Consider the following 22,422-nt stretch of genomic DNA (forward strand, 5'->3'; position numbering starts at 1 on the left):
GACCCCTCCCGCCGCGCCCCGAGAACCGAGGCAGGCCTCCGCCGGGGGAAGGCGGGCGGAGGGCCGGGCTGACACTCGCGTCTCTTCCGGATGCCAGGAAACCCGGCGGTCGGAGGGAAGCCGGGCAGGGCAGCCACATCAGCTCTAGGCACGCCAGGGCTCCGGCAGCACCGGCTTCCAGCCGCACGCTTCTCGGCTCCCGCAAGCAGGCGCATGCGCGGAGACAGGCACGTGCGCTGGGGCCGCAGCTAGGCGCGGCTGGAGAATTGGACTGTGCACATTTGAAAATGCTGGTGGGATGCATGTAGGGGCAGTGGACCCAAGGAATACGAGCAGGGCGCCAGCTAGGGGTGGCGATCAGGAGAGCTAGTGCGTAGTTGGGATCCTCCGGGTTGAAAGTTGTCTTTCGTTTTGGTTGCGCTGGGCCTTTGCTGCTGTGCAGGCAGCCCTCTACTTGCGGCGACTGGGGGCTCCTCGTGGCGGAGCAGAGGCTGTAGGCACCCGGGCTTCCGGAATGGTGGCGCGCGAGCCGGGTTACTCCACAGCCTGTGGGATCTTAGTTCCTGGACCAGGGATAGAAACCGTGTCCCCTGCGTCGGTGGGCGGATGCTCAACCACCGGAGCGCCCGGGAAGCCCCATGACACCTTCTTTGTCCGTCTGCCCGTGGTCGCTCAGGCCGTGTCCTTGTCTTGGCCGCCGCGAATAGTGCTGCGCTGAAGTCGTCTTCAACCTCATTTGAAACAATTTTGTGCCGTTGTATGGTGACAGCTGTCTCATCAGTATGCATTTTTAAAAAATCAAAATTGGTGAATTTTTGTGTAGGCGTGCGCGTGTCTTTTTATTGACACTTCTGTTTGGACATACATGCCCAGGAGTGGGGTTGCCGGGTTGTGTATTAATAGCAGCTGCGTTTTTAGTTTTCTCAGGAATTCCCATACTGGTGTCCACGGCGGCTGCACCCACTCACACTTAGCTCCAGTCCCTTTTGAGTCTATTTTTGTATACGTCCTTAGGGAAGGTTCTGATTTCTGGTGTTTGCACACAGCTGTGAGCTTTCCGAGTCCCGTTTCTTGAAGAGGCTGTTTCCCTCCACTGTGTATCCCCCCTCCCTTTGTCTAGAGTGGCTGAGCACAGGGCTGCGGGCTTATTTCTGCCCTCTCTATACTGTCCCATCTTTGTCTATTTCTGTTCTGTGCCAGGACCACTACTGACTGTACTGATGACAGCAGTGTTGCTCTGGGTTGGCCAAAATGTTCGTTTATTTCTGTAAGATGGCTCTGGTAGCGCTCACTCGTCTTCATTTGAAACAATTTTGTGCCATTGTATGGTGACAGCTGTCTCATCAGTATGCATTTAAAAAAAATCAAAATTGGTGAATTTTTGTGTAGCCATTTTGCCGCGAGCCAGTGTGAGGAACTCCGCCCATGGCAAAGGTCATGAGGAAGGAGGCTTGGCATACGCAAAGGCGTGATCAAGCCTCAGGAAACCCCCTGTTCCCAAGCATCTAACCCCAAAGCCAGAGTCTGTTTTATGCTCTCACCTACACCTCTGACTTTACGGGGGGCTCTCCCCCATAACCGTTTCTCTCGGAGAAGGAGTAAACGTGCAGCTCCAAGGCAATAAAAATTCCTGGGCGTGACAAGAGTGTTTCAGCTTACGGACTCCTCTGAAGGTTATCTAGCCCGCCTGTACAGGTTCCTCCGGCCACATGTGATTGTTTACAGCCTCCCAACCTGAGAGGCACGAGATGTTTTAGACTTACTAAAGGCAAATTCTTTTGGGGAGTTGGAAATTATTAGTATAGTGGGTTGGTTAGGAATTATATTGGTGAAGGGTTTTTCATTTGTTGTGTCAATAATTGCTGCTAATTCCCTGCCCTGGGTGGGACAAGGATGTCTCAGGTCAAACCTCTCTGCTGACAGACTAGCTTGTGTGACAGGATTATCCATCCTCCTGCCACATGATTGTTTACTACCTCTCAACCATAAACAGCACAGAGAGTTTTGGAGTATTTTGAGAGTCTTAATTAGCATAGGGCTTTTTCTTCTTGTTGAGTCAATGATTGCCGCCAGGCCTCCGTATCCTTAGGCACCTGGGAATATATTAATCAATGTATTTGGAATATAGCAAAGGAAATATAGTAGTTTTTGATGTTAGCAATACTAGACTTTTTGAGTTAATGGATTTTCTCTTTTGTAAAAGATCACTGTACTTTGTTTTAAATCACTGTGTCCTTGCTACGTAAAAATGTAACTTTATCATATCTTAAAACTAAATAGATCTTAAGGGGAGCATAGGTGAAAGGATTTTCATTTGTTGGGCTGATGTTTGCTGCTAAATCTCCATGTTCCCTGCCCTTATAATGAATATAACTAGCATATAGGAGAAATAAGTATTAACCTTTAAGCATATAGGAGAAATAAGTATTAACCTTTAAGACTAATCATGTTAACCTTGGATTAAATAAATTCCTTTCTTGATTGTAACTCACTACACCCTCACCCTATAGGAATGTAACTTTATTTGGAGGGTGGTGTCGGGTTGAAGAAAAAAACACCCTTGGAAGAAATAAGTTTTTGGTTATCAGAAAGAAAGGATCATAAAATGTCAGCAGGTCTCACTCATGGCCAGAAGATGATGTACCTTTTTTATACATTTATGTGAAGCACCTGATTTTGATAACGGTCAGGACTGCTGACCCCCGCGTGACTCTGTATTCATCGCTATGTGTAACAAAAGGTATATAAGCTAACCCAAAAATAAAGAAATCGGATCAGTTTCCAGAAAGACTGATTCCCCCATGTCGCTTCTTTCTTGCTCCCATTTTTCTGGCTGAATTCCCATCTGGAGCATGGATGCTATTCCACGTAATCCAAGTTATTCAGCCTCCTTTTCTCCACTAATCTTCCTACTACACTATCCATTTCTAATCTCTCTATATCTGTGATTAAATATGTATTTTTCCAAAGACGCCGACTCCGTCCCCACCTTCGAATCTCCCTGGATCCACCGGGGCTGGACCCCGGCACCATTTCAGTATTGAAGACGGGAGGGGAAGTAAGCCACGTTTTCAGCATCTTGAAAGTGAAGTGAAAGTGAAGGTAAAAATACAGCTGAAGCTCACGGAGAGCTTCGTGCAGTATACAGACAAAGTGCTGTGACCGAAGGTGTCAGAGGCGGTGTGTGAAGCTTCCTGCTGGAGATTTCTCGCTGCATGATGCTCCAGGGTTGGGAAGATCAGATGAAGTTGATAGCAATCAGATCAAGACATTGAGAACAATCGATGTTTATGCCATGTGGGAGATAGCAGATATACTCCAAGTATCCTAATCAAGTGTCTTGAATATTCATTGGAAGGACTGAAGCTGAAGCTGAAACTCCAATACTTTGGCCACCTGATGCGAAGAACTGACTCACTGGAAAAGACCCTGATGCTGGGAACGATGGAAAGTGGGAGGAGAAGGGGAAGACAGAGGATGAGATGGTTGGATGGCATCACCGACTCAATGGACATGAGTTTGAGTAAACTCCAGGAGGTGGTGACGGAGTGGGGGGCCTGGCGTGCTGCAGTCCATGGGGTCAACAAAGAGTTGGACACAACCGAGCGGTTGAGCTGAGCTGATCCTAATCAAGCTTTGAAAAGCATCTGCAGCAGCTTGGTCATCTTCATCACTTTGATGTTTGGGTTCCACGTAAGTTAAGCGAGAAAAGAACAAACCAACCTTTTTGACCGTGTTTCTGCCCTCGATTTTCTACTGGAACACGATGAAGTGGGGGGTGAGAGAGTGATGCGTATGGTCTAGAGTTAGTGGCTGCACATGCTGGGAGGATCCTAAAACTGCTGAGCTGTGCACTTTTTAGGGGTGTGTGTACTATCGTATTCAGGTTTAAATTGCACCATCAGACACCGAACTTAAATACTCACTGGCCGTGTGTTGAGATTGTTGAAATAAAGATGGACAGGCAGCTTCAAGGGTGCAGGGTATTGCACTGTGCCCAGTGTAGTAAACAGAGCCTCACCAGGGCTGAACAGCTGCACGCCTCATACATCCGCTGGCGGAGAGTGCAAGGACAAGCCGAGCACCTGAAGGGAAAGCCTGCTCCGGACTGAACAGAGCCCTGGGCTGCTGTCAGACCTTCAGACTTGGACAAACCATGGCGTCTGTCCATGTACAAAAAGCCCCGGATTCAGGGCAGGTGGGAGCTCAGCGTAGATATTACGAGCTCGGCGCTGGCCGGTTAGGACTGGGGGGCAGGTCTGCAGCGAGCGTGGCTGGCTGGAGGTGGGGCGCGTGCAACTCCAGTCTGGGGTCCGTGGCCACAAGAGCGTCCAGTCTAGAGCTGGAATGCTGAATGCTTCCTGCAGGGTCCCCCACCCCCCTAGTTCCCAGACAAGTTCCTGGGACGCTCTTCTCAAACGCGAATTGTGTTCACCCCCTTCAAACGGGTGAACCCCCTGGTGTGTGGGAAAGAATGTGGCCTTGCCCAAGGGAGGCGCCCCACGTCGTCCGTGGCAGGCGCGTCTGACGGGGAAAGTCTGCAGTGTGAGCTGGGGCCGGGTCGAGGGTCGCACCGTGTCCCCTGTGTCAGTTTTATGAGGGTGCATGCTGTCAGCTCCCCTGGGTGGACGAGCAGGCGTGAGGGGGCCTCCCCTGGCCCCCCACCCCATGCTCACGGCCATCAGCTCATCAGCCCAGGCGCCATCCTGACACGGAGGCCGAGACGCCCCATGGGCCATCATCAGCCATTACGGAGCCCCAGGGAACACTCTGGATGCCAGGGCTACTGGGAGCTGCGCTGTGTAGTCGGTCCTTTCACCCCCTTAAACAGCTTTTCCAGAGAAAAAGCTCTGCATTTTGATGGAGTCCAATTTATTGTTTTTTTCCTTTTATAGAAGATGCTTTTGGAGCCACGTTTAAGAGTTCTTCACCAAGCCTTAGCTCTTGAGTACTTTTCCTGTGTTTTTCCCAAGTGTCCAGTCCTACAGTCTCAGAGCTTTACAGGCTGTGATCCATCTGGAGCTGTTTTGCATCCCGTGCAAGGTTTAGCTGGTTTTCCCCCCGGGTGACGTGCGGTGAGCTTCGGGCCGTCGTGACTCGGCGTTGTCCACGCTGTGAAACGACCACCACCCTTCGTCACGCGCACTGGCGTTTTTGTGACGAGGATGTTAAGGTCTGCTCTCCCGGTGGCTCCACACATGCAGGTTTCCGAACCAGGCACCGGGCCGTGCGTGACCTCCCCAGGACTGACTTCGTAAAGGCCTTCCTGGCCTCCCGGCCCTCCACCCACGCTGCTCGCCACACGCGCTGGCCCTGGTTCCGTGTGCTCTCCGCATCTGCGGACTTGGGTTTTCACTGTGTGTTCTCCAGATTCCACACGTTCGGCTCATGGGCAAAGTCAGGGCAAGTCAGGTGGAACGCACGCTCCCTCACAGGGTGAGAGATGGGTCAGGGTCAGGCTCAAGGCCAGTTTCAAGGTAAAGACCTGGCCTGAGGTTAAGGATGAAGTCAACCGAAAGTCAGGACAAGACGTGGGCACAGTGAGTGAGTGACAGTCATTTCAAGGCCGAGGGTGTCAGGGTCAGCATCGGCGCAACAGCCCTCGGCTGTTTCTCAAAGGAACCGCTTCTTTGTTGGAACTGAGATGAACGTAGACACACCACTGTCAGGAGCCGCCTTAGGCATTACTGACAAAATAGGGGCACGGCCCTAAACCCCCTCCCTTTGTTCCGTAGGCACGGACCCGGAATGAAGGAGTTAGGCTTTGTGATTCTGACTTGTGTTTTCCTTTCCTCAGCTGAGTTGACGGAAGAGAATATTAAGGTACTTATTGTTTTTGAGAGGAGCAGGAGAAGGCATAAAGCCTTCTGCAGCTGTGCTCAAAGAATAATCCATAAAGTTAATCACTGACATCTGTTCAAGGACTTTTACAAAAAAGTGTTCCAGGGTGAGCATGCAGGCCACAGCTTGAGGCCATGGGAGGGATTCTATCTGAAGCTTATTTGTGAGAAAAGTGTTTATGGGAAAGGAGTTTGCTGAATTTAGGGCTTAGGAATAATTAAAGTAGTTAGGAACTAAAGGTTTAAGGATTGCTGTAATGTTACAATATTCTACTATAGCTTATAGAAATTAGGGACTTCAGAGATATTATTAGCTAGAAGCCCTTTCTAAGAAATAGTGAGCTTAGGATGCTAGGGGCAGACAGGACTTAGAAAGATAAGAAACAGGAATGCGGTACGCAGCCCAGACATTAGCATGAGTTACAGTGTATTCACAAGGACACATGAGAAAAAGTAGGTAAGAGAATCGCTGAGGCAGAAACTCTTTCTGAGGGGCAACAATGATCTTTGGAGAAAAATAAATCGGGGTCAACGGGAACTAAAAATGTCAAACCTCTGACCTAATGCCTTTGTAAAAGTAGAAAAGAGAATCATAAGCTTGAAATAAACAGGCAGTCCAAGAAACATAAGAGGCTGCCTCAGTTTCTCGCCGACACCGCTCGCCCCGTCAGGTTGAACCCCCGGCTGCTGGAGCTGGACTCCGGCACACCCCCCCACACGCGTCTCAGTTCACATTCTCCCTGGAAGCAGAGCAAATTCAAAGGATCTGAGGAGGAGGACGGTAAGAATTTGCATCCGTGCAAACCCTGCAAGCCCCATTCTCTTCAAAAGCACACCTTACTCCTTGTTGGAGCAAACTTGGTGTCTCAAGAGCACGTGCAGTCTTGGTAGGAATATGGGGAAGACACTGCGCCAGTGGAGTTGTCTCCACCCGCTTCTTACTGAGGAGAAACCAAGTCTAGGCAAGCGCAGCTGTGTGTACAGGACACAGGAAGACGATGCTGGGCTGACGGAACGTGAAGATGGATTAGCCCCAGGTTGGAGAGTTGTCACAGTGGGTAGGGGCTCAGTGTGACTTCAAGTCGGAATATAACAGGGTCAGGAGGAGGGTCAGATTCAAGGTCATTTCAAGGGGACCATGCTTAGGATGATTTGTCAGTGAGGAGTTGAAACTGAGATGCGAGTCAGGGTCAAAGTCAAATCTGACTTAAAATCGGCTGGCTGCGGTTGGGTTCAGGGCCACGAAGTTACGCCTGAGCTCATTCCAGAGCACGGCTGGCCTGTGCAGGAGCGTGCGGAGTGAGCCGTTCTGTAAGCGCAGCCTACCGCCCAACGTCATCTGAGTACAGAGACTTTCTCTACGGTTCTTCAAAGTTATTTCCCAAAGAGAACTTTAACAACTTCATTGAAGAGACTTTGGGCCCAATACATTTTAGTTATTTAAAATAAGTTGGTGGGTTTATAGAGCTATGCCGTCACCGTGGCCTGGTCTGACAATGCCTTCATCACTCCAGACGTCTCCCCTGAGCCTGTCTGAAGCCCAGCCCCCGCCCCACCCCACGCAGCGCCAGGTCACGGCGGGTCTGACTTCTGTTTGGACGTTTCTGAACACTGCGCGCGCAGCCGCACGGCGTCACTCTGCGCCGGCCTCTGCTGAGGCTGCGGTCTGTCTGCGCTGCCCGCCCGCCTCTTGGCTCTGTGTGGCCACCGCACGGGCTCACCACACCTCTGTCTCCATCTGCCAGCCGAGTTGCTCCCATCAGGTCATTCGCTCAGTTGCGTCCAACTCTTTGCTTCCATATTTCAGCTGTTATGAACGATGCTGCCAAGAGCGCTGACAGGAGGGTTTGAGCAGGTATGATTTTACTTCTCTTGGATTCGCAGGAGTGAAGTTGTTGGGTCATATGCTAAGCTTATGTGTAGCTTCTTAAGAAACTGGCGGGTGTTTCCAGCCGGGATTGTACTATTTTAGTTCTCACCAGCACTGTGGGGAGGTTCCGTTTTCTTGAAGTCCTCGTAAGGCTTGGCATTGTCTTTTTTGCATTATAGTGACTGGTCCACGTATAGTGAAATTCCTCTGCGTGTTTATTAAATATTTATTGGGCTACATCGGGTCTGCGTGGTGGCGTGCGGGCTCAGCAGCCGCAGCACACGGGTACTTCCCTGGATGCACGTAGGGTCTCAACTCCCAGAAGAGGCACTGAGCCCGAGTCCCCGATATTGGATGGCAGATTCCTCAACCAGGGAAGTCAGGTCCCCCCATCGTGGTTTCAATTGGCATTTCCCTAGTGACTAACAATTTTGAGAACGTTTCCTTCCAATTCTTAGAAGACAGTCTGAATGTGTCCTTTGATGAAATGTTTAATTCTAGTCTTCTGCCCATTTCAAGCTTGTTTTCTGATTATAAGCTATTACTTCCCATGTTGCAGACACAAGGTCTCTGAAAGAGATGTGATCTGCAAATAGCTTCTCCTACTTTTGGCTTACCTTTTCACTCTGTCTAAAGGTGACTTTAATGCTTGCATGGTGATAGCACTATTAAATATTTAAAAAACAAGGTGGGTCACTGTAACGATAGTCACTAGTTTCACGAGGTGGTTGAGGTCGGAGGTCCAAGTCCATGTCCCCACCTTGTTCACGGTCAGGACCAGAGGGCAACACCCTGGTCTGTGAATCACGTGCCACTTGGGGTCCACTCACCGCCGCCCAGCACCAGGGGAGGCCGCTGGGCCCCCCACACCCAGCCCACGAGGCAGGGCCAGAGCGCGGGGAGCCATGTGCCCCTGACGGGGGAGCTGTGGTGGTCCTGAGCGTCCAGGGGGTGAGCCCAGAGCGGCCGGAGGAAGCAACCCGCCGGGGACCTGAGGAGTGGGGCGTGTAGGGCCCCAGGCGAGGTCTGCCAGCCTCCGCCCTCCCACCGGCCGACACGTGGCCGTTTCCTAACACTGATCCTCACGGCGCCTGCCGTCCCAGCGTGGCTCATCCGTGTGGAACATGGGCCACGCTGCCAAACCCTCCTGTCCTGTGAAGAGTCAGAAACCCAGAAACACGCAAGGGCCGCGTGTCAGCGACCACGTGGGTTAAACCACCGCAAACCCGAAGGCCGCTCACGCTCGCTGCTCACGGCCCCGCCTCTGCAGGGACAGCGCTCTCCAGCCAGGGTCCCCTCCCCCCCCCAACTGTGATCAGAAACACAGACGGCATACACCAGGGGCCGGTGCTGAGCGGCTGGACGGAGGAGGCCCGCGGACTGTGCCGGCGGCTGCTGCTCGAGAGAAAGCGCTGTGAGGGCGACCAGCATGAGCCCAGGCCTGGAGGAACAGATGGGGCGAAGACAGACGGTCTTTGTTCTTGGTACATTTTATTGGCATCACGTTCGTCTCTACAGAAGAACCTGGCCCACACCTGGGGACACGGGCCCTCAGAGGGGAGCTCAGTGAAGCAGGCTGCAGTGTGGGGGCCGCGGGCTACACTGGGGAGTCGGGGCCGGGGAAGGTGTGCTCACCGAGGACGCCACACCCCGAGAGGAGTGCCGTCTAGAACAAAGGTACCGTTGCTAGCACAGGTCTGGGAGGGCCTCCTCTCCCTCTTGGACGTGGATGCGAATCTAACAGGGGAGTTTTAAAAGTGTGGAGCAGGAAAGAAAAAAAGGGAAAATGAGAGTTTTAATTTGTGAAACAGCTGTTTCTCCATTGCACACACCAAAGCATTATGCAAATCGCCTCTTGGAAAATTTAGATGCAGAGGGAACTGGACAGTCTCCCCCTGGAGAGATGCAAAGCTTTCTGGCTCTGAAGTCTTTGATAAAAGGCGTACATGATTCTCGTGTCTACTGTACAGAATACTGCCTCCTGCTGGACTTCTCACCTCTTGAGATGCTGAACACGCTGCGGTCCAAACCGGGTTCAGCCCTCTGCCTCTAGGCCTGCATCACAGGACTTAAACACATAACCCAAGAATTTCTTACACTGATTTATACATTTTAATTGGTTGCATATATTAACATGTACTATAAGATTCTTTTCTACGAAGCATTACATAATAAATGGATACTGTAAAAAGATCTGATTAGTTAAAAGTAACAAGCATTAACAGATACATACAAAACTCAGCCTGATCAGACTGGGTGTGAGCCTGTGATGGAGCGCAGGGCACCAGCCTTCCCACGTGGTGGCCTTCACAGGAGGGGGTGGGTAAAAAGACCACAAGACGGTTAAAAAAATCAGAACTAATTAGACACAGATTAACTGTAAACAGTTCTCTCTCCAGTGGATGAAAGGAAGAAGCTTCCAGCGCAGACTCCACCCAGGCGGGTGTGCGCCTCCGGCCTTGCTGCTGCCGCGGAGCCCGCGGGGCGGGCGGTGGGTCTGTGGGGCGTGTGCGGGGGTCGGCGGTGTGCTGGGCTCTCCGGGCAGCTGGGCGAGAGATGACTGTCTGTGGGAGGAGGGGCTCGTGGAGGAAGGCCTGCACCTGTGTTCTCGGTCGCGGAGGGCTGTGTGCTCTGCTCTCTGCCTCTTCAGCAGCTGCAGCTCTCGGCCGAGGCCTTGGGGCGGTCGTTCTTGTCCAGTTTGATGGGCTCGGGGAACTCGTTGTACAGCTCCACTTCCGTTTCCTGGGCAGGGAGAGAGGCGGTGACCGCGGGCCCGGGGTGGCTGCAAGTCCTGCGGTGTAGGGGGGCGGGCCCCACAGCGGAGGGGCCAGGCGGGCACCGAGGGACGCTGCGGGGCAGGGGCAAGAGGGACAGGCTGGCGCCCTCCACCTGCACGTGCCCGCTCTGGGAGCTTCTGCCAGTGCCTGACAAGGACAGGGTCTGGGGCCCCAGCCTCACAGACCCCGCGAGCTCGCCCTGCGCGCCCCTCTCTGGACCCAGGTCTGTTGTCTCTTCCAGGCCTTCAGGAGAGCTTGCCCCCAAGGCTGCACATGCCAGGCCCGCCCAGGACAACTCCCTCAGTGTGGGGCCCACAGGACAGGGCCTGGGGTCACTTCACGGGGACTTGGGCTGAATTAGCGTTTCCAGCGAGGGGCAGCTCCCTGCTTCCTAGGGAAGAGAATTCACCTGTGCCTTAGACGCGGAGCACCCGCGGGTCGAGGCCCTCTGGGGAAACCACTCCGGTCACAAGTGCTGTGCAAGCGGCCACGCCCAGGACTGCCTGTAGTTTAAGGCGGTCTCGCTCCCTGAGGGCTGAGCGTGTGCCCCTGCAGCCTGGTCTGCTCACAGGCCCAAGCCATCAGGCCCTTCCCGGCCCCGGAGGCGAGCCGGCTCCAGCAGCAGCGGCCTGTCCCGCCTATTGCTCCAAGCCCTGACCAGCGCTCATCTGCGTTCTGTCTTAATGGAGGCCTCAGCGAGATCGGACCTGTGGCCCCGAAACCGACAGGAAATAAGTGTGTCCTTGAGCCACGCGGCCTGTGGGCACTGTCCAGGGCCCGGTGCTGGCTGACACAGTTAGAACCTCAGGAAGGTTTATTTTTTGTGGGGGTAGGTGGTGGGGAGAGGACGGAGGAGGAAAAAGTTGCACCTGGAGTGAAAGTCTTAGTTCAAATGGATAATGAACCAAACAGAGCCAAGAGAAAAGCCTCGACTAGCGAGGGGAGAGGCCGTGAGGTCAGGACGGCCGTGCAGGGAGCACGTGGGCTGCAGGCGGGGCCCGGCGCAAGGAGAGCGCGACACGGGGGAGCGGGCTCCACAGACGGAATACACACCCACCGGCAGGTTCTTCACTGTGGCCAGAGAGGCTGAGAAGAAGGCCCACCACACACAGCTCAGCCCCACCTCTGCGCACGGCCGAGGCCCGGGCAAGGGCTGCAGGGGCCCCTCTGCAGAGCATGGGCGCTGCGCCAGCGACGCCACCGCGGTGCCGGGACTGAGGGTCACCACTGTCCCCAGGGACAGCCAGGGGCCCCCTTACCAGTCGGACAGTCTTCCTCCTGCGACTCGAGCTCTAGGGGCAGGAGTGTTTAGGGAGGAAAGCACTGCCCTGCTGCTGTGGGGTCAGAGGAGCCCTCACCCGGCACCGGCCAACAGGATGCCGCTGGTATGTGGTGGGGAGGGGGACCATCTGAATAAACACCACAAAGAAAACGCAGGAGAACCTTACCTAAGGAAGATGACTCCTAGAACCTTTTGGGTTAACCTTTATGAGGATTGTTTAGGATAATTCCCAAAGTTGGTGCACCTCACTGAATCTTCACAAACGCCCTGAAAGCGGGCAATCTCATTGTACAGCTCAGACAGGATTTAAAAACCAGACTAGATCCCAAGACGGGCAGCAGAGCTGTGCCTCAAACTCAAGTGTATCTTGAAACAGGAGGAGCACGCCGAGCAGGGCGGCCCCACACGAGGTGGCCTCGATGTGTGCCCCCATGGAGCTGACTTACAGACGGCGGGACGGGGCCGCTCTCAAAGGCCCGCCACCACCTCTGGCTGCACAGGAAGCCCGTGGGGAGAGAAGGTGCGGGCCAAGGCGGCCAGGCCAGGGCTCCGTCCCCGGACACCCACCTGCTTGAGCGCGTTCCGGGCGATCGTCTGGAAGGCCTGCTCCACGTTGATGGCCTCCTTGGCGCTGGTCTCAAAGTAGGGGATGTTGTTTTTGCTGTAGCACCAGGCCTGAGCCCGCTTGGTGGCCACCTGAAGGGGAGGCAGGGTGCAGGTGCCAGGAAGAGCAGGCATCCCAGCGGAAGAACCCCCAGGACCCCCGCCGGCCACCGCCCACCAGCCCCTCGCCAGCTAAGCTCAGTACAGTGGGGCTTTCCCCTCTCAGCCTCCGACCCCGAGCTGCACCTGGAGGCAGCTTGTGAAGGGCGGCGGCAGCCAGCTCGGGAGGAAGTGCCTCCCCTCCGGCCCAGGACAGGTCTCCAGCCCCTCCTGTGACCGCTCAGCACACCTGCCTGGACCCCTGGCCTGATCACACACCCAGGCCCCAGAGCCCCCAACCCAGCCACATCCTGTTTCCTGACTCCCCACCCGAGCCTGTTTTCAGGAACAAGAGAAGAACCAATTCACTTAGGAAAGAGCTGACTGGTCAAAAATAAACTCAGCTATGAGTGAGTGAATGAAGTCTGGTCAGTTGTGTCTGACTCTGCAATCCCATAGGCTGTAGCCTACCAGGCTCCTCCGTCCATGGGATTTTCCAGGCAAGAGTACTGGAGTGGGCTGCCATTTCCTTCTCCAGAGGACCTTCCCGACCCAGGGATTGAACCCGGGTCTCCCGCATTGTAAGCAGACGCTTTACCGTCTGAGCCACCAGGAAAACTCGGCTATGCTTGACGACATCTCTGTCTACACCGACATCTCTGTCTACACTCCCCAGAGATGCTACTGGAAAGGAAGCCAGAGCAGTTTTACTCAAAAGCCCAAAGCACCTCCCGCCCCGCGGGATCTGGGGGGGCCCCGCTGCGGGAGGACGACAGCTGATGGCAACCGAACCCTCCCCCAGGGTCAGAAGCAGAGGCGCCCACAAGCCCGAGTCACGGCTGTGCGGGTGGTGTGGGGGTCTCAGAGGGCCTCCTGGGCCCCAGTCCCCAGGGGCAGCCGGCCTGAAGATGGCGCCCCTGTGCACCCCCAGAGCCACGAGGTGCTCAGCACAGACCCTCCGTGTGCACAGGGTACCTCAGAACAGGCGGCCCAGGCGAGAGAGCAGGGCGCTGGGCAGGCCCTCTGGGGCCCCACGGCCAGGAGACCGAGGTCCCACGGGGCCCAGAGGTCAAGCCTGGACTGGAGCCAGGAGGGCTGGCAGGGGGCCACTCCACGGGGCGCTCCGACCCCGCACACCCACCCTGCTCTGCTCCCAGGGAGCCGGGCCCCACCCAAGGGTGGCCAGGGGCCCCCTTGTTAGTTCTACCCTTCCCTTGCAGGGGTCACAGGCAGACAGACAGATGGGTGACCCTCGGGGCACACGGCTCTTTACCAGTAGAATCTGAACACTGGCGCTGCCCCCTCTGAAAGGCAGCCCCCACCGAGGGCCCCGCCACCGCCAGCACACACCTGTCTGTTTTCGAGGTCAATCTTGTTTCCCAGCACGACGAAGGGGAAGTTCTCGGGGTCCCGGGGACTGGCCTGGATGAGAAACTCGTCTCTCCAGCTGTCAAGGGTCTTGAACGTGTTGGGGGCGGTCACGTCGAACACCAGGACACAGCAGTCGGCGCCTCTGTAGAAGGCCACGCCCAGGGACTGGAACCGCTCCTGTCCCGCCGTGTCCCAGATCTGCCCAAAACACACCATCACTCCTGGGGGCGCAGCCCAGGACGGGGGGTGCGGGGGACGCCAGGGCCACCCCGAGACGAGCACCGCAGGACTCGGGGAGTGCGTGGAGCACGCTGACCGACAGCAGCTGGGTGCACACGCCCGAAGCCCGGAGACGCTCAAAACTGTGGGTCCTGATCCAGGGGGAGGCCACACAGGGAGGTGTGTACAGAAAAGCTGCTCCGTGAACCTAGGCTCCACGCTCGGGGGCTCCCCGCAGCAGGCGTCTGCTCAGGGCACGCTTACTTTTGTTTGGCCACACCGTGAGGCTGGCAGGATTGGGGCTCCCCAGCCAGGGACCTGGGCCCTCAGCAGTGAAAGCACAGATCCTAACTGCCAGGCCAGCCCGAAACTCCCAAACTGTACGGTTGTTGACGTGCATGTACCTCGCTGTATGTGACATTTACTTAAAAAAAACACAACTTTTCATCATGTCTCAAGAGACAAAGAAAGCACTGTGTGAGGAGGGGAAGGGGAGGGCGAGAGGAATGAAGGGAAAGGCTGAGGACTCAGCACGGAGGGCAGGTGCTGACCAACAACGCACAGCGGCACCCAGCTCTCAGAGCTTCCCATCATGCTCTGCCCCGCCGGGCAGGGATGCAGAGTGCACCTCCTGGGTGCCCCAGACCCCGGCAGGGCCCGGGTCGCCGGGAGGGACAGCCAGTGTTCCCAGGACAGGCCCCAGGGCCGGGGCAGAAGGCACGCAGTTACCTCCAGCTGACAGCAGTCGCCACCTGCTGGACCCTCTGTCTGTCTGTCTGTCTGCAGGAAAGCACTCAGCTTCAGGAAGCATGAGACGCTGAACCATCCTCACAACCCAAGTAAAAGCTACATCCACAGCACCGGCCGGGACTCCAGGGCTGGGCTTTAGATCAACATGGAGTGTAGGCTGAGCCACCCATCTCCTCTAATGAACCAGCCTCTGCAGGAAGCAGCCCAGACTCCATGCAGCCGGCCTGGCCTCCTGAGACCCACAGCGCTTGCGGAACACGCCAACCTACCGGGGCCACACGGACGCCCGGTCAGGGAGGACGGCCTCCTGCACAAAACCGGACGAGTGTCTGCCCGGAGGGAGCGAGCCCACGCGAGGACAGCCCAGTGGCACAGGGCTGCGCCAGGGGGCTCCCGTTTCTGTCACTCTACCAAGCTGCAATCGCATCGCGGACCTGCACCACTGCCTACAGTGCGCCTCTGAGGCGCTCTGCACCGAGCCGAGGGAGGCGCGCCTTCCTCCTCACAGCCGGGCGCCTCGGGGGCAGAGCAGGCGACCTGGAGAGCAAGCCGCAGCCGTCGGGCCCGCTGCAGCCTCGAGCAGCTTCGCCGCCGCGCTTCCCGGCCGTTCTTGCTCCTCTCCCTGGTTCCAAGTTTATCTCAAAAAGGTTTTTCTTTCAAGATGGTTTTCCCAGTCTTCTTAATTTATCCCTCTTGGAATGTGGGCTTCCCTGAATCCGTGGGTTGGTACCACATCCACCGAGAAAACTTCCCAGCAAATACGCATCTTGACCTTCCTGCTCTTCTGAGACGATGAGAAGCCTGGGCTGCTCACCGAGGCCTGCTTCCGAGTTTCCCACCACTCCGCTTCCTTTCAGCCCGCATCTGCTGTATCCCACCTGCTGAACACTCTCTAACTTGTCATTCTGGGTTACCGTGTTCCATTTTCAGCAGCCCTACTGACCCACGCCACCTGCTTAGCTTCTCCACAGACAGACGACATGGCTTGATGTCTTTCACTACAAAAACCACTCTGAACTGCCAGGGAGGTTTCCACTGGTCTTCACCGTGTTGCCTCCTGGGAATCATCTCTCTTTTTTCGGCATGCTGCTGAAGGCCCATAAAAACAGGGAAGGATTCCTCAATACCTGGAATGAGGATGCCTTTGTCCGGAGATGGTGTTTCCATTTACTTCCGTCTTTTCAGCTGGCTGCAGGAGCCTGAGCACCAGCCTTCTGTTCCAGCCCGAGGACCACACACTTTCTCTCGCGCAGTTTCCAGACTCTGCTGGGTTCTCGGCGGGTGCACTGACTTCAGGAAACTCTTAGGATCTGAGCTTGTGGGGCTTCATCAGACTGGCACCCAGCCTGCAGGGGCTGGGCCTCTCTTCTGCAAGCCCTTGTGGTTATGAGAACCACCGCTGTCCGTCGGCTCCTGCTCCGGGACGCAGGGGTCTTCAGGCAGCATCTGAGCCCAGGACCTGGATGCAGGGCCCGGCCACAAGGCCGAGAGCTCACCTGTCCACCTGCTGTTCCTGCCCCTGTCTCCTCTCGCCAAGTGCTCTGAGGATCCTGGTTTCTGCATTCCGGTTTTCTCTGAGGTGATCTGCTCAGCTCATCCTGAAGCTCACTGTTCCCTCTGCTGAGCTTAACCTGGGCTTTGCCTGTGCAACCCATTTTCTCGGCTTCGGCAGAGCCCGGGCCGCGGCAGGGGCCGAGCTCCCGCCAGTTCCCGCTCCTCCCCGCTGCCGTCCGAGGTCTTTCCTCTCCAGCGGGGCTCATTCAATTTCTAGTCGCGCGCGGCCTGAGGCCTGCTGCCTGCAGCGCCGCGTCTCTTTCGGCTGTGCTGCCTGCAGTTTTATATGTTTACACCCCCCGAGCTCTGCCACCATCCAGCGCTTACAATTCTGCCACCTAGACACACCCCGCACCCCACCACCTGTTTACCGTACAACTGGAGGTCGGCACCGTGGAACCTGCCCATCCCCGCCCGCCGCTGTGTCTGGCGCGGTGGGGTGGGAGCCACGTCGGCCTCACCTGGAGTGCATGGCCCAGGAGCACGGGACACGCCCCCGCCACAGCCCGAAACACCCAGAAGTCTCAGCAAGCTGGGTGTTGGCCAGGACCACACAGCGTGGTCTCCCCAAGACAGCACTCAGGGCAGAGAACAAGGCTCAACTGCTGTGGAGGCAGGGCTTCCGAACACAACGCCTGGGCTGAAAGCTGGTGCTGCAGGATGCCAGAAGCTGGGGCAGGGGGCCTGGCCAGCAGGGCCCCGAGTGAGCGCACCGGAGGCTGGTGGGAGCTCAGCTCCTCCCCAGCGATCAAGCCCAGGCCCCGCAGTGGACGTGTGGTCAGAACCACTGGACCTCCAGGGAAGCCCCAGAACGTGAAGCCTCTTAAGGAGCCAAGTGAAGGAACTGTGTTTTTCCCAAGTGTTGAAAGGGAAGCCCCTGAAATCAGATTAAGCTGCTACATGAAGAAGCCAGGCTGGCTGAACAGAAACACAACTTACAGGGCCGTGAAGCGCACAAGACTAGAAGCCAAGAAGACCACTAGAATGGCCGCCGCAAGAGCCCAGGAGAGAGGCAAGGATTCTTCAGCCTCAGCACAGGCAAGGGTGCTGGGGAAGGGACGACTTGGACGTTTTGGAGACACAAGACAGGAACCGGAAGCTGCCAACTTTACAGCAGAAAACTGAACCACAACAGCAAAACCCAGGGAGGCCAGTTAAACTCGAACTTTGGGAAAAAAAGGGAAACTGCTGGTGTGCCTCGCGGTACTGAGGACGCCCCCCCCCCCCCCGCCCCGGTGTCCCGTGCTGCGTCTGGCAGGCCGCGAGGTCTGACGGGGAGGGCGGCGCCAGGACAGAGGCGGGGCGGCGCAGCGCGGCGGCGCTCACCTGCATGGTCACGAGCCTGTCGTCCACCATCACCTCCTTCGTCAGGAAGTCCGCGCCTATCGTGGCTTTGTACTGGTTACTGAACTTCTTGTTCACGTACTGGTTCATGAGCGAGGTCTTCCCGACTCTGAAATGGGAGAAAAACCACAAGTCAGGCCGGTCGGCATCGCACACCGACTCTGACGCGTGCCATCTGGAAGGACTGTCTGTCTCGCAGGAGAACAAGGCCCGCCCCTCCCAGTGCGGGGGAAGCCTCCAGTTCACCCAGTGGCGATGCGCGCCCACCAGGGACGGACGTGGGCTACCGGCGGGGGTCAGGTCCAGAGAAGCACTCCTGAGCTCTGGTACAGCTGGTAGAGCCGAGTGTTTCCATTTCTCTCCTTCCAAAAGGGGGCTGGCAAATGCTCTCCTTCTAAAAGAAGCTCCAGCAGTAAGATCCCTGCACTTGTCCCGAAGTGTCTCTGCCATCTTGGGTCTCTCCGTTTAGTGGTGGTTCTTCAGTCCAAGAGAGTAGCGGCAGAGGCGCCCACTGGCTCCCAGCAGACATTCATGCCAGCCAGCCAGCCTGCTGCTGTTGGTTTAGTCGCTAAGTCGTGTCCGACTCTTGCAACCCCGTGGACTGTAGCCCGACAAGCTCCTCTGTCCGTGGCACTTTCCAGGCAAGAATTACTAGAGTGGATAGCCATTTCCTTCTCCAGGGGATCTTCCCGACCCAGGAACTGAACCCGGGTCTCCTGCATTGCAGGCAGACTCTTTACCGACTGAGCTGTGAGGGAAGCCCAAACCAAGTTTAGAATCTGAAACAGAAAAAGCACCAATAATCCGCCAAATTGGAATCCACCAAAGCAGGCTCCCCAGAGGGGTGTTTCAGTAAGAGAACTCAGCAAGAGACCGGGGTGACTCTTCGGGTGACAGGGCAGCAGGACAGGCTGGTAACACCTTCCTTTCCACAAAGGCAAACACTCGCTTCACCCACAGAGGACCTGGGAGGACAGCCCAGGGCAGTGTTCCCCACCCGGCCATCTGGGCCCGAATCTCCAGCGGAAGACAACAGGAAGTCTGTCTTCAGGCAAGTCCAGGAAATGGGCCGAAAAGCAGCACTTTCAATCCTGACAGTGCAGCAGAGGAACCGAGAGGCGCGCGCGGGAGGCGGGCCAGGGAGAGCAGAGATGGGCGGGGCGTGTATGTGGATGCGCGGATGCAGCCAGCGCGGGCCTGCGGCTTGTGGTGGACGCGCGCTTTTAAAAGGCTTCTCAGCGGATTAAGGAAGCCAGCCAGGGCAGGAAAACCACTGCCTTTTAGGCACACTTGCATCATTACATGATTTTCAAAAGCACGTCGCCTCCGGTCTGAGCTTTCAAGGGTCACTTCAGATGCCAAGTCTGAAAACCTCACCTGCACCCCGAGTCTTCCCAGTGACCACAGAGCTAGTCAGTTACCTGGCCAGGGGAGACCCAGGCCCAGCCGGAGGCGGGTGCAGGCGCGCCTCCCTTGCAGGCGCTCCGCAGAGTGCCTTCCGCCTCGTTTTCTCTCTTTGCAGACCGCACGTCGGTGGCGGCCCCGTGTCAAGCTAGTCACTTTTCCAACGACGTCTGCTCCCTTCACGTCTGTGTCCCATTTTGATAAATCGTGCAGTGGTTACAACTCTCCCGTCATCACTCTGCTCTGATCTGTGACCAGTGATCTCTGATGTCACTACTGCAAAAACATGAAGACTCACGCAGGGGTCAGTGGGCGGGTGGCGTTTTCCGGCAGTAAGTCGTCTTTGAACTGCGGTGTGTACGATGCTCTTCAGACACATGGTCACTGCACACCAAGCGGCGACCGCACGGTGCGATCGTGACTGTTCCGTGCCCGCAGAAGCCAGAGAGCTCCCGCGGCTCACTTCCCTGCGATGCTGACGCCGCGGAGGTGGTCTGTAAGTGCCTGCAGCGTCTCGGAGCTCTGCCTGCGCCACCAAGTATGCCCCAAACCTCCAGCGTGGGCACGGCATGCTGCCCACAGCAGCAAACCTCCATGAAAACTCTCCTCCCTCCTCTCACCAGGTAGGAAAGAGGAGCCGAATGAAATTATCACTGAGTTCTAACAGCCACCATTTTCTCCAAACGGGACAAAGGGCCCCATGCCAGGGAGACCCGGCCCCGCAGCAGGGAGAGCCGGCCCCACGGAGAGCAGCGCTAGAGCGCCACCAGGGTGTCCGCTCACGTGCGGGGACACTCACCCAGAGTCTCCCAGGATGATCACCTTCAGCAGCACTTTCTTCCTCGAGGTCATCCTTCAAGCTGGAAGGAAGGAGAAGGCACATGAGCGGCACGGAACTGCTGAGGGGAACCCCTCTCTCGGCACACGCACAGACGAGGCCCGGGAGCTCCACGCCCCAGCCTTCCGGCCGGCTCCCCGCTGCACCCGGGGCCTGGACGGAGCTCAGGCTCAGCATGGGACCCGGGCCAGGAGCGCGCCAGAGGCACCAGAGGAGCCTGCAGGAGGCGCGACCGCCGGGACGCCGGGGCAGCGTGGGTGAGCCTGAGCGCTGCTCACGCAGGCCTCCTCGGCGCAAGCCCTTTGTCCACTGTGGAGCAGCCCGCCTCTCCCCACCACTGTCTACCCCTGATGCCGCCTGGCCGTCTTCAGAGCACGGACCCTGCACGCAGCTGGAGACAGCGGACAACCTCACAGCTGGCCCTCGGCCCCCGCGCTCCTGCCTCTGCGGCTCGACCACGTGGGCTGTGCAGTCTGCGTTCTTTAAAACACTCTCACGGGCATCCCTGGTGGGCCAGGGATTAGGAATCCGCCGGCCAATGGTGGGGGCACAGTTTCCATTCCTGGCCCAGGAAGATGCCACGTGCGGTGGAGCAACTGAGCCCTGAGCCACAACCCGGGAGTTGCGACCACCGCACCCAGAGCCGAGCTCCACCCTGGGGAAGAGCCTGTGCAGCAACAGCGTTTGACTTTGCAGCTTGAGACCGTCTTTCCCCAGGAAGCCCTTCAGGAAGTCTTCTGGAGCCTGGACCAGACAGCATGAAGAGGCCCTGCTGGTGTTCAACCCCCTGACTCAGCCTGACCCCGGATCACTTTCCTACGGGCACAGGCCTTGTGGTCCTCAGGAGTGCCTCAGAGGCCTTCAGGGGGAGAGCGGTGGCAGGAGGGCAGCAGTCCTGAGCCTAGGCCGGTGTCAGGACCGCACGTGAGGACCGCGAGGAGCACCCCTCGGTGCTGACCCCACGGGAGGGCTGGGGCTGCCGCCGCCTCCAGAGGCAGCAGCGTCCTCAGCAAGGACCCCATGCCTTCCGGGGACCCCCAGCCCTGGCCCCTCCTCAGGAGGCTGGGTGGAGACGACCAGGAACCAGCAGGGGTGGCGTCCGCCTCCCATAATCAGCAGAGCGGGGACCTCGGGGCTTACACAGGACCGAGCGGGGAGGGCGTGGGCTCAGGAGAGCCTGGTGTTCTTCCAGTCTGAGCTGAAAGATGCTCCAGGTGGGGCCTGAGAAAAGCTGCCTCGATTCTCTTCTCCACCTGCCTGGCTTCCTGAAGGCTGAGGCTGACGGCACTGCCGGCCACAGGGCCGTGACTCAAGAAGGGGATTCCTGGCCCACGCTCCCCAGCGCTGTGACCTCGGATGCGCCGGCCAACCCCTTTGCTGGGAGAAGGAGAACAGCTTTTAGGTCAGAAGAAGGGTGTCAGGACTGGATGAGAAAAACACTCAGGACAGTGACGAGAGCCCAGGCAGTGGTCAGTGAATGCTGGTGCGCTGGTTCCAACGTGCGCCGAGTGCAGAGCCGAGCACACAGTGGAGTTTAGAAGGCAGCGCGCGCAGCGGAACTCAGAGCTGGCCACCGCGCGCCCCGTTTCCAGATGCTCGCTGCCAGCTGTGCTCCACGAAAGGCAACGGCAAGGGCTAGAACGGCTAGTGCGCAGGGCAGGGTCAGAGGGAGGGCCCGTGCCCCTGAAAGCGGGGCTCTCTGCAGCTCTGCTCAGCGTGGGGATGGGAGGCAAACCAGAGGCGGCGAGCAGGCCCCGCAGCCGAGCCCGGGGCAGGCTGGCTCAGCCCCCAGTGCCTTCTATGCAGCGCCCACTCGCACTAGTCAGGAGTGGGACCAGACAAGTCACACCAGGCCTGCCTCCTGTAGCGTTTTCGCCGTCACGTGCAGGGCTGGCGTTTTCCTACCTGCAGTGAGAGGTTCAGCCCCAGCGTCTCCAATCACCCATGAGACCGCCAGCCCCACCGGCCTCCCGAGGGACTGCCTTAACCAAAGTCGAAGCGTCTCACCTCGAGGTCTGGGGCTGAATAGGGGCCGAGATCAGAGTGTGATGGCTGGGACACGCTTCAAATGCAAAGGGCAGGTTAAGAAAAGGGGTGAAAAGAAGATGCCTTTGCAAAGAAATACACCGATTCTCAGAGTTCAGTAAGTGTCACTTTGCACCGAGCGCCCTTTCCTAACATCAGAAAGAAGACGTAAGAAGCGCGCCCCACCCTCACTGCCCCCACGACGGCTCACGCCTACCTCCTCTGGGTCCTGCTCACAGGTGGCAGGCGGCCCCGAGTGCCTTCCTCCCTGCACACCCCATCACAGGCCTGGGGACCCACCGGAGGCGCGTCCAGGAGGCCCCTCCGAGCTCGTGTGGCCCTGCACACAGGCTGGAACCGTCTCCCCCGTGGTGCTGGTCAGCCACTGTCTCAGTGTCTGATATTTCTCTGGCTGCACTAAGCATTTAAACAGCCACTCACCTTCC

The 22,422-nt window shown here is 57.2% G+C and overlaps 1 protein-coding gene across 6 annotated transcripts in view; it reads right to left on the reverse strand.

The window, feature by feature from the left end:
• Positions 1 to 9,184: 9,184 nt before the first annotated feature.
• RAB7A (RAB7A, member RAS oncogene family) overlaps positions 9,185 to 22,422 on the reverse strand; it is a 45,317-nt gene continuing 32,079 nt past the window's right edge. For 5 of the 6 annotated variants that reach the window (XM_027957540.3, XM_042235708.1, XM_027957542.2 and 2 more), the window contains exons 2-6: positions 19,913 to 19,973; positions 17,692 to 17,818; positions 13,822 to 14,040; positions 12,337 to 12,465; positions 9,185 to 10,452 (exon numbers count right to left, since the gene is read on the reverse strand). In XM_027957540.3, the coding sequence (XP_027813341.1) occupies positions 10,357 to 10,452; positions 12,337 to 12,465; positions 13,822 to 14,040; positions 17,692 to 17,818; positions 19,913 to 19,965 (624 nt within the window). In that variant the 5' untranslated portion in view covers positions 19,966 to 19,973 and the 3' untranslated portion in view covers positions 9,185 to 10,356. Of the gene's footprint in view, positions 10,453 to 12,336; positions 12,466 to 13,821; positions 14,041 to 17,691; positions 17,819 to 19,912; positions 19,974 to 22,422 lie in introns of those variants that run through there. The other variant, NM_001126364.1, reaches the window with a different exon arrangement.

This window comes from Ovis aries, chromosome 19 (genome assembly GCF_016772045.2).
Source record: "Ovis aries strain OAR_USU_Benz2616 breed Rambouillet chromosome 19, ARS-UI_Ramb_v3.0, whole genome shotgun sequence".
NCBI classification, from domain to species: Eukaryota; Metazoa; Chordata; class Mammalia; order Artiodactyla; family Bovidae; genus Ovis; species Ovis aries.